This window comes from Musa acuminata, chromosome BXJ1-3 (assembly GCF_036884655.1).
Source record: "Musa acuminata AAA Group cultivar baxijiao chromosome BXJ1-3, Cavendish_Baxijiao_AAA, whole genome shotgun sequence".
Classification (NCBI taxonomy): Eukaryota; Viridiplantae; Streptophyta; class Magnoliopsida; order Zingiberales; family Musaceae; genus Musa; species Musa acuminata.
Genome location: NC_088329.1, coordinates 37,620,449 through 37,632,888, shown reverse-complemented (window position 1 = coordinate 37,632,888; position 12,440 = coordinate 37,620,449). Strand labels below are relative to the sequence as shown.

At 34.8% G+C, this 12,440-nt stretch overlaps 1 protein-coding gene across 1 annotated transcript; it reads right to left on the bottom strand.

The window, feature by feature from the left end:
* Positions 1 to 6,042: 6,042 nt before the first annotated feature.
* Positions 6,043 to 11,189, bottom strand: LOC103979305 (glutamine synthetase nodule isozyme). The gene is made up of 13 exons (XM_009395398.3): positions 11,031 to 11,189; positions 10,003 to 10,042; positions 9,775 to 9,878; positions 9,612 to 9,660; positions 8,395 to 8,501; positions 8,207 to 8,294; positions 7,483 to 7,611; positions 7,324 to 7,398; positions 7,157 to 7,210; positions 6,973 to 7,010; positions 6,647 to 6,806; positions 6,490 to 6,550; positions 6,043 to 6,355 (listed from the first exon to the last, which is right to left on the bottom strand). Exons 1-13 carry the CDS (start codon positions 11,102 to 11,104, stop codon positions 6,264 to 6,266), a joined length of 1,071 nt encoding a protein of 356 aa, XP_009393673.2. The 5' UTR covers positions 11,105 to 11,189; the 3' UTR covers positions 6,043 to 6,263.
* Between the last annotated feature and the right edge of the window lie 1,251 nt (positions 11,190 to 12,440).

Genomic DNA, 12,440 nt, shown 5'->3' with positions numbered 1-12,440 from the left:
AACCTTCTGGAAATTGTCTTTAGGTTTCCCTTCCTGTCAAGTTTAGTGAAGAGGAGGTATTAGTGAAACATGACTGCATTAGCAATGTGTTAAGAGAGGGTATGCATTGGAAAATTATTTAGGGACATGAAGCTCAATCAAGGGTATTCACCTTGCATGCAAACGATTTCACTTCTATATGTTGGAGAATTACCATAAAAGGTTTTTTTAATACTGAAAAACAAATTTATTAGTAATCAAGGGCACATAAAATAAGCTCCTCAGCTCTTCAACACCTTAATTTGCTTTCCAGTTTTTGAACTGCTTTACTGTCTGATTATGGAGAAACAAACAAATATAGACATGAAGGAATTTTATTCAACAAGAAGATAGCTGATGTCTATTATCATGGGTTATCATGCCACGATACAGGCAAGACATATTGTACACATGGTTAGGTGATTAATTTGGTACGTTTTCTGTTTCATACCAATTGCAAGTTTGGTTTCCAGCTTCACAGTTTCTAGAAATAAGCATGTCAGTAAGCCTTGGAAGATTAATTCTAGTCTCGCTTGGAGGATTCTGGAGACTGTTTGTTGCATCATCTCTATTGGAAAGGTGCTGATTTTGATTTGCATCATGCCGTTGTCTTAATGATTTTGTTGGAGCCTGTTTCTACCTGCTAGCATATTCTTTCTTTTTTTTTTATGGTGTTTCATATGACAACAGTCTTGGCAACCAGATGATTGATAATTTATTGAAACCTGGGTTTCAAAGTAGTTTATGCTATTATCTTGTCAATACATTGTGAGAAGCTTGTTTTATTCCTAGACCAGGTTTTGGAAGGAAAAAAAAAAGATAGAAAGATGATACAACATTGATATTTTCTAGCTTCAATGTCTCGATTTATTTTCTGCACTAGACACTTTTGGAGAAGAAATTGAACTAGCTGGATTTCGTCATAATTTTTTTAACAAAGGAAAAAAAGGACTTTCATATTCAGTTGATAGGAAGCTGATACAACGTTGATTGGATTAACTGATTGCAATTGATTTTGCCATGACATGTTTTTTCTCAGATCTAATGGACTTGTTTACTTGCCTTTGATTATGGACAATTGAGTTATTTTACATAGTCAGAAAAATCATATACCAGTTGGCTTGTTGCTAAACTAGGAAATAAATTAAATTTAATCTGGTTTTCCAAAGTTGTTCTGGAGTTTCATATTGATATCTTCCTGGTTAGATACATTTGGAAGAAATGATATTAGCATGACTCGTTGGTTTATGCTGTGGAGGGAGATTATATGATATAGAAATTAATCAAATATTATACTGACTGACACCCATGGAAAAAATTTGTTTATCTTCAGTTTACTGAAAGTTGAAATTCATATAAATGCTAAGCCAAAGCATTTTATGTTTGGTACCTTGTTACAAGCATCGAGTTTCTTAGAGTTGGATAAAAAGATATAGAATGTGTCATTATTGAGGTATAATCTTAATAGAATTTTGTGGTTTTGACAAAAAAAAGGTATTTCAATTGAATAGTAAAAGAGGCATGTAGTCTTTAATTAGTATCCAAGTCTTACTTTCATAAATACTATGACAACATATACAGAAAAGTGGATTCAATTTTAGGGTACATGAAGTTTTTTTTGGAAATGGTCCTATAACTAGAATAATAGTGCAAGTTCTAGCAACTGATGCTTTGTTCCATTGTCCTTGCAACGGACTTCTATAGTTGATTGATAAACTTAAAATTGCCTGTTAGATTTCAGGTCAAGTATTTGCATGCCTGTATGGTGCATAATTTTCTCTCTCAACCTACAGGACCTTTTAGGTGAAATTCTTACAATCTGTCTTGCCCATATCATCATGCCTCCAGTAATCCTCCAGCATGTATGGTATTTACATGGTATCTATGACATGAAATATCGGGAACCAAAGTTGTGACCAGCCCTAATATAAAAGAAATGCTGTGATATGATCTCGAGTTTGTTGTACTCACATCCTAAGATAGCTGTGCAAGCTTTATGCAATGTTATTTATACTGAGCAAAGTGTTCTAAGATCAGAATGAGCTGTATGCTTCCTGTCAATATCTCTTGAAATGGTATAGTTAGAATGTTTGTGGCATACAAACAAATTAGACAGTTATAGTTTTAGATGGCTTACTCATGACCTGTCTATGCTTCTTGTTTAGAATATTAGCTTGTATAGCTTTTTTTAGGTTTTAGTTGTCATAGTTACCTCCATTAACTATGATTTGCTATATGTTTGAATTAAATAAGTCTTTTAAGCAATTAGAACAAGTCGTGCTTATTGATAAGATGGTTTATGTAATCATTGTCATTTGGCCTGTTATTCCAATGATGATGAAGGTATATTAGTCATGTTTGTTGACTGTTGTGAACTAGTTTAGTGTTACAACACCAATCTTTTCCAGCTACTGATCTTTGTTTCAAAAGCATTCAAATCTTTGTTTATATTTCTGGTGATCTTTTTTTCCTTCTTGTACTATTAATGCTAGATTGGTCTTTTTAATGTATAGCAATATTAATTAGGACATCTCATCTTATTAGACACAAATTTTTGGCTTAGTTTGGGAATTAGAAATCTACAAAAGGTTTAATAGATTAACTATGAACAGGTTAATGTAGCAAAATATTGCTTGAGAACCATGTTGAAAATAATTTAGACATAGAACATGGTTAATTTTTAGAAATTAGAAGTGGCATTAGGAGTATTTGCTAACCATGCAAATTTGGAAGTAATAAAATTATTTATTGGGTTAATTACATATTATCGCTTGTAGTTAGATCTATTTAGCATATCGTTTCATAGACTTAAAAAATTTATATTAAAATTTTTATAGTTTTGAAAGTAAAATATTTAGTTTCATTTATCCTAACATCATCGGTTTTATCGATGGAAGATATAACACGTGACAGTATGTGCATGAAGGATACCAAAACGATGAGCTATAAGGTAATTTAAATGGTGGTGACGGATGATGACATCATGGGTGGTTGTGATGGTGGTCAGTAATAATGATGCAGTGGTCAACCTTATCAATGTCGATCCAAACATCGACGACGAGGAGAAAAAAGAGGCAAAGTGATGAAGCATTTGCGTCGACACCGGAGGAAGAAGAGGAGGGAGCATTTGTGTCAGCGTCGCACCGTTTTGTCTCCTCTTCCTCTAGCATCGTGTTGCATATGCGTCAATGTCGCACTCAAATCCTCATACGATCGTTTCATCCAATGCATGATGGATTCGAGGAAAGAACGATGGGTGGCGAGGAGGGAGAGGTCGCGAGTGAGCTTGGCGAAGAGGCACACTTGCTTCAAGCTCTCGAGGTTTAGCTAGCGTGCGAATGACACATATGCCCTAGCCACAATGACGTTGTTGTCGACCTACTTTCGGATCAGCTTTGCTCGTGATCGAAGGGGATCCAATCATATGATGAGAACTGATTATCACACAAAATGAAGGCCTGAAGAGAATAGATCCGACGGCGGGAGTGACAACAAACCCTCATCCTCCTTCTTGCTCACCTTCGACTCACGTGGTGGTGGGGGAGAGTATTAAAAAAATGGCGGCGACAAATACGATAAAGCGAGACAACGAAGAAACGATGGATCGTCACATTGCTATTAGCCTTCGGATTGGGAATCGCCATTTATGCTAGGGTTTCGAGATCGATCGATCGTATCCACTCTACCTCACTTGCCTCCTCTTCCTCATCTCTTTTTGTCGTCGGTAACGCAGATGCCTCACTTGCCTCATCTTTCTCTTTTGGCGTTGGCTCAAATGCCTTACCTCCCTCCTCTTCCTCTCAAATGCCTTACCTCCCTCCTCTTCCTCCTTCGACATCGATGTAGATGTCTCATTGCTTTTCCTCTCGTTTCTCCTCGTCATCAATGTTTGGATCAACATCGATAAGGTTGACAATCACATTGTTGTCATCAACCACCCATGGCATTAACATTTACCATCATCATTAAAATTATATTTTTGTCTATTGTTTTCATATCATTCATGTATGTGTTGTCATATCTACTATATATTTTATCGGTAAAACTGACGACATTAGAATAAATAAGGTTAAATATTTTAATTTCATAACTATAGATATTTTAATATAATTTTTTTAAGTGTACTAGGATACTAAAGAGGTCTAATTATATGGGCTAATATATATATATATATATATATATATATATAATTAGCCCTTGTTTATTAGTGTAAGTGTCATATTATTTTAGAGTTTAACAAGATAATTTCGTGTCATTTTACATAAGAAACAAAAGCCTCGTGTTGTAAACACGCTAAAACTTTTTTTATTTTTTTTACATAATCACACTAGTCAAGTTTCTATAACTTTTTTGTTCTCAGATTTTAGTATATTTCACAAGTATTTGTTAGATTATTTAGAGTTTCTATTGTAGCTGGAATTCGCGGCGAACATCTCTCTATGTTAGAGGCTGAAGCCCTGTTTCTTAACTTGAAATTCAATTATTGTTATTCTGGTGCATAAATTTTAGAAATTAGATGAGCTGATCCTAAATGGACTTTACGGTTTTGTGGTTGTGTTGTAGATCAGATGAGATTGGAACAGAGACTCAACCATGTCAAATAATCGTGACTAGAAAAGAAACTTCCATTTCAGGTGTGTGAGACTCTACCCGTTGGAGGAGGCTTCCACTGACATACATTAAGGTTGGTCCACAACTTATCAAGATCTCTTTATATGTAACTCTGCTCCACTTAAAACTAGTACTCAAATACCAAATGACTAACAGCAGGCAGCTTTAGAATCTGATTTCCAAGAAGCAGTGTATCGATAAAGATTAAAGGTGCTATATTGGATCTAATTCTATTTCTGCTCTGCCAATGCTCCATAGTAATGATAGGCAGCATCTTCATGGGTGTGTGTGTGTGTTATATCATCTTACCAAGGAGACTTGTGGCCCTTCAGAAAGAGAAAGGGCCGTAAGATGATTTGTCGGGGCAACGATAACATCTTTTATAAGGTTTTCTTTGAAGTCGTTGCAGTGCACGAGGATCCCACGGTGCATGGCCTGAAAAGAACCAATGTGCACGTTCGAAATGCGAAGAGCCATAGGTTTCGAGCTGATGTCCACTTCGACGACTGATATGATCTCAAGATAACATCGTTAAAAAGAAGCATAGAGAAATGACATGAAGAAGCAACTGAGGGATACAGCCCAGTATTAGTGTTTGTTTGATCGAATTGGTCGAAACCGATAAGTGCTGGTGTACCGGTCCGATTGATGTCGTATGAAGACAATGTGTCCTAACCCATAGCTTATAAACGGGGGTTAGTTATAGATTATTTTTTAGTTAGTTATTTTTAGCATTATGGTTTTTTATTTTAAAAAATTATATTGATATTTTTATAGTTTCGTAAAATGAAACATCTAAATTATTTACTCTAATAAAAAGATATTTTTAACATTCTAGTTGATGGTGACGGACAACATTAGTAGTGGTAGACGACGATACTACTGGGAGCTTTGGATTGTTGCGAATGAAAAGAACGACATCAGAATCACTCTACATCTACTTCAACATCGATATAGTTGTCGAGCTGTGAAAAGGTCGCTCGACATCTGTATCGACCAACGCAAATATGAAAGATAATCCATGAACACTTTGTATGTATAAATTTTAAAAATATTATATATAATATTTATAATTTTTTTGGTTAAATATTATAATTATGTACATGTATCAAAAATATTATATAAAGGATAATAAGATGATATCTTGAGATGGAACACCAAGATCAATCAAATATCCCTAAACATATAAAAGTAATATAATGTCAAATAATAAAATTAATATTTTACAATTTTAATTATTAAGACATCGACTACTCTTATCTATATAAAATAGTAAAAAAATATTATTGATATTAAATAATCTCTTCTGCAGTATATAATATATCAATAACTTTTTGTCATCACCATTCAATTTCCCATGTTAAAATATACAAGATTGATGAATTTATGAAAAAGTCTGCAAGAACAGCCAAATTAAGATGATAAGACAATAGAATCACAATATTGTGAGATTATTGACCATGTTGTAGAATCGAGAGACAGGGAACAATAAGATTCCCCAACAGAGTGCCCTGATTATCACAACCATAAGTGCCAAATAAACAGGTGCAGTTTACACTTCAACTAAGAACATGAAATTGTTGACAAGACAGTCCCACAGCTAGGAGAAGAGCAGGTTTGCACTGTTGCACCGTTCATTGTTTCCCGATTATGGTGGTCTCCGCGATCATGGAGGTGACAACATATGGATCCATGTTTGAAGCTGGCCTCCGGTCCTCAAAGTAACCTGGACAGATGGAATTACACACCCATCACCACAAAGTTTAACACCATGATTTACTTAGTAAAGTTGATGCAGGAAATACTAGGAATCTAAGTTGAAAGAAAGACGAAGCAGCTCTCAGAGAAAAGAAATTTGACCTCTGCCATTTTTCTCCGTCTCACGACCCACTCGAATGGAAGCACCACGATTAGCGACTCCCTGCCAATCAGAATAAGCAATCATGAGAAAAATCGTTTCCTTCGAATAAGGAGTCCTCCAAGACCGTTTGTTATAATTCAGACAATCATCACATACCCATAGGAAGGTGTTAATATCAGCAGTCTCATGTCGACCAGTAAGGCGGCGCTCATTTCCTTCTCCATATGCGGCAATGTGCTCCTTGTGCCTCTTGCCAAGCTTTTCAATGGCACTCTTAATGACTTCATATCCTCCGTCGTTTCTCATGGATTTGGTACTGAGAGCAACATATCAAACGCAAATTAGATACCACCACAAAAACATGAAAACACTAAATAAGTAGTTGTTGACTTGATTGCACAAAAATATGAAAAATACTGACAGGTACTTGGTGATCTGATTGCAAGACAACAACTAGAAAGGAGGTAATAATGTTTTATTACCTGTAATTTGTGTGGGCACCAGCACCATTCCAGTCTCCCTAATAGAAGAAACACAGCAACAACAAATAATAATAATTTCAATATCAAGCAGCACAATTTGGCATTGCCTGTATGTATTAGGAAAAAATTGCAGAATGACAACTAATTTGACATGTAATAAGCTAATGAGAATGTAAATTTAGACCTGGATCGGCTTTGGGTCAAAAGAGAGTACTACTCCTGCTATCTCAGTGATTCTCTGTTGAAAAATTTAGTTTGGTTAGACATGCCAATCATGGGTTCTCACACGGCAAGTTTTTTTTTTTTTAACATGAAATCTATATGATGAGATTTCCAGTACGATGTAATTACCTCAAGAATGTAACGTGCAACCCATAGTTCATCACCAGCTGAAATACCAACAGCAGGTCCAACTTGAAACTCCCACTAGAAATCACAGAAAGCAGTTGTTCATTTCAAGTAGGACAAAGAGCAAAACTCCCAGTTATTGAAATAAACAAAAGCTGTTACCTGTCCTGGCATGACTTCCCCATTGATACCACTGATATTGATGCCAGCATAAAGACAGGCTTTGTAGTGAGCATCAACTATGTCACGGCCAAAGGCTTTATCTGCACCAGCAGAACAGTAATATGGGCCCTGAAATGAAACTTAAATGGATTAGATCTAACTGAAAATGTTGTAGTCTAAGTTCATGATTCAATTCTCAAGAAAAAATGATTTGGTAAAAGCAACTTGACAAAGTCAAGCAGAGTAGAAATCATTATGCTATCAGCCCAAATAGATCACCAAAGTAATGCTACTAATGAACAAAACAAATAGGCATGCATCATTTTTCCATTTCATGATCTCAATTGAGATCCTTTGCATACTTTTCTAGCATTTTCTAGATGAGAAGGAGTATATGATGACTCAATTTGTTCGAATAGAATGAGTAGCATTCGTCCCAACTGTTTTGATTATTATTTTCTTTTGCAGTCTTCAATTTCATAGAATAGACATCAAACTTTAAGAAAAAGTTAGAAAAAAAAAAGATAACGGGAGTTGTTTAACATCCTGATGTTTAACAACCTAACAGAAATAGGTTGTTAGATACCAAAAAAAGAATCAAAATGTACAAGAAGGTCACAATATATCTATCTTTGGGCAACAATAATTGCATTATTAAAAGATGAAAGCAAATAAGAAAAAGGTCTATCATGCCAACACCAATGAGTCTAATTAAAGATATTACCTGAGGACCAGGAAAACCACCAACAGGCCACCCAAGAGGCCATTTGACATCCTTTTGCAAGAGGGTGTACTCCTGCTCAATTCCATACCTGAATAGAAAAATAAAAAGCGATGAACCAATAATAAAGATCCATTACATCAGAGGAAGACAAGTTTGAGATAGACAAATAATGAAATTTAGGAACACACCATGGCACTTCAGCAACAACATCAGGATGGCTAAAAATCTTAGCAGCATTGTGCCTTTTGTTAGTGGGGATTGGCTCTCCGGCTGGGGTATAACAGTCACACATAACCTACAAGCCAACAAAATAAGAATGTGGAGTTCGATTTACAAATATTTATTTACTTATATGATCATCCCCCTAGGTTATAAGATGGAAAGATAATACCAAACATAACAGCAAAGCATGATAATAGTAGCAATATTCAAATATTATTAGCTACAGTATCCAGAGGGGTACCGGCCAAAACATTATACCCCTTGCAAATATTATGTCGTAGTTTTCACAAGTAAAATTATTTCACAAAACCAACAAAAGAAATATATGATAACATGATAAATGAAATAATACTAATACAGACAACCTTCATTCATAACTCTGAGCACATGGTAACTAATTGTCACATCAAATATAATGGCTTAGATTCATTGCTTAATGGGTTACAACTGAATGTGGCATTCAGATTTAGTTATAATGCCTGAGATATTGACCTAGTTTTAGTAATTTTTACTTTATTGAAATGGTATTTTACTAAAACAGAGAGATTTCATATTTTAGAGTGTCATTTTTCTTTCTTTCTTCCACTCATGAAGATAAAAGGCCATGTCAATGCATCTTGGCCGAAACAGCAAGCAGATGATGTTTATGTACATCAAGTTAACATGCTGGCTTGGAGTAATTTTAATTCTTTCAAAATTCACGGAAAGCATTAGCTAAATGGGATTGTATTGGAGAATTTATGCATAACCAGCATTAACCAATTTGTTGATTTTATCCCTATGTAAACTATACAACAAATATTGTTTATTAATAATGTAAAGTATATACTACATGAGTTCAATTTTCCAAAAGAAAACTTCAATAAGACTGTGATATTTAACTTGTTTATAAATGAACATTATTTAATAGCTATGAGTTGATCAATTCAAATTCAAGCTAAGCAAATATAAAGAATTAAATTAACACAACAGAAATCTAAAATAGCAGCATTGGTGACATCTCCATGTGTTGTTAATGGAATTAACACAACCAATGCTTTCATAAAATTGTTATGTAAGTTATTCAACTAAAGAACTTGTTAAACTTGCATTGATACATATACTAGGCACGAATATGGATAGGATAAATATGACAAATGCTGAGTCCAGTTGATGCTGGATGATATACGAAGAATATACTTACAAGAATGTTATTTCCCCTCCTGAATGGATCCTTAAAAATGGCTTGAGGACTACACAATAGATGAAATATACAAATGTTATCCACAGGGAAACAAACAAAGCCAAAACAGAAAAGCAATCATAAAAAACGAATACCATAAATGTAAAGAAGATGAAACACTTACTACACGATCACTTCACTGTCGTCACCCGGAGCTTGACCTGTGCTTGAACCATCATAGTTCCAGGTGGGTAGCTTCGAAGGATCGCTGACAGGACCTGGGAGAGTCTGCAATAAGAAACGATGAGTGCTTCGATCAGAACAGACGGGATGATCAGCTTAGTATAATTAAGAAACCAAATTGGCAGGTTTAAATGATATCAAAGTAAAAGATAAAGAATCCAAGTCTTACCCTAGCCTTGCTTCTTATATCCAAACCCGATCCTCCAATCCTAAGTACATGGTAGGCATATTAAGTGTCACATAGTAAAAGTCGAATCAACAGACTAAAATCACAAGGATAAAAAACTCTAACGAGGTCTCATAAGGCCAAATCAATCCCCAGAGCAAAAGGATTAAGGCCAAATCAATCCCCAGAGCAAAAGGATTAAGACCAAATCAGCTAAATGTTAGAGAGATCAAACCAGCAAAAGAGACAGAGATCAACCTCCGATTTTGATCTCAGGATACATAAAACCAGAAAAGTTTAGTCAACACTTAAGTCGAACTCAACTTAAAAAGGATGAATCAAGGACAATAACAGTTTAAAGTAGAAAAAGAGTAAAGATCGAGAAGGCCGAAGTGCAATAGATGGAACAATCCACAAGTCCTATGAGGTCTCAACTGCGATCGAACTATGAAGCGTCTCCAGAGAGAAAAACGGGGCAAAAATGATTATTACATCGAATAACAACAAAAAACGAACGATCTATACATCATAATAAACCTTACAACTGTCATGATTATAAATCAGAATAAAACATCAAAAAGAGAAGACCATGTGAAATCTACGGAAAACAACGACAACAACGACAAAAAGATCCGACACACTAGGAAGAAACTAGACACCACACGAAACGTGAAATCACATGTTTTCAACATTGATACATAGAAGAACCCACGAAAAAGGATCTTTCCTTTGCCAGGATAAATCGATCATAGTACAGTTCCACATGACTACCACACCAAAGAAAAAGAGATCTAAGAAAAAAGAACAAAACTACGCACACGCAAGTCCTCAAACAACCAAAAGATGTTCCCCAACGGATCTCAGCCGAGGCCCAACATAGACCACAACTAAAATCTGCAAAGAAGTAGGAACCATGGCGCCAAGGACCAAAAGAAAGCCAAGACGGAGCAGTCTTTCCGCCGGAACTCCCAACAAAACCCAGAAAATAGCAGTCAGAACAGGGGGTAAAGAAGAAAAAGGGAGGAACTCACCATATGTACTCGGCGATGATCTTTTCGGTCGTCTCGGAGAGGTTAAGGTTGACGAGATCGGTAAGCGAAGCCATGGCTGAGGCAGAACTCTCACTTCCCCGATCTGAGGCACAACCGACACAGACGGAGAAGAGCGATGGGAAGAAGGGAGGATGGCAAGAGCCATTTATATGCAAATGTGGGTGGCGCTCCACTTGGTGTGGACTCTATTTTGTTAGGAAATATATAATTACTTTACAAAATTAAATATATATATATATATATATCAATTATTTTCATTGTTAGTATAAATTTTAAGTTTTTTTTTATTTTGGCATACTTCTTTAAATAAAGTAAATTAAGTAAACCATGATTACAAATGACTGTCTTACATTTTATGGATGCATGTTAATGTATTTATATAAATAGTAATTGTTATTGTTCAAGGTAAATTTTAGAAAAATATAATAAATAAAAACAAAACTCTAAGTCACTTTTTTGTTGTCAAGGCACTATAAAAAGATGAAATTTGAGGTGATGAGGGGTTAAGTTAGGAAGGAAAACAGATGGTATTGTGAGATAATGGAATTAAATTGGTGTGTTAAATCAGATATTTCATATATTGGAGTATATTTGGGTTTCCTTATAAATCATAGAACAATAGGATTGTACCCTTTTGGTGCAAAAGAAGTTAATGTACTCCATGAACTAATGAGGTGTATATATGATATATATAAAAAAAATTGTTTAACATGCAATTGCCCCTAAAACCAAATAGAATGATGGAGTTGTGATATTTAAGAAATCAAATTTGATTGGTGTAATTTTATTTTTTTTTGTAAGAAAATAGACATTTTGGCAAGTCAATGGAAGGGTTGGTGGCCTCCTTTTATTGTGTTCCAAGTATATGTTTGGACTTTGGGGACAAGGGTTTGGTTCCACCTAACCCCAACTTATGGTATGACTAGTGATTGGTCCAATTTGCCCTTGACTCTTAGATGAATTGGGAAAAAATAGAGAGGATTGAAAACTTTCAATTAATATAAATATCTTTCTCATTAATATAATAAAAATTTGTGAAATAATTAATATTCTAAGACATCTTATTAGAAATTATAATAAAAATTTAAACACTTTTAATTTAAGTATTTTTTATATTATTAAGATTTTATGATTTTATTATTGTTGTATCTCTCAAATTAGTGATAATATGTCAACCTAACATTTACTTCAATAGCTGCCAAGTGCAACTAATCTTTGTGCACCTTCAAGCAACACAGGCATTCCCACCTAATGGTCAATCCAATTTGTGATTAGTATAATTATGAGGATTTAATGATCAATCCAAGTAGTGATCATCCAAAGCTATAAAATATCCATGAATCAAATGTGTTTTCATGATCAACCTTCATCACAAGGACTGTATATCCA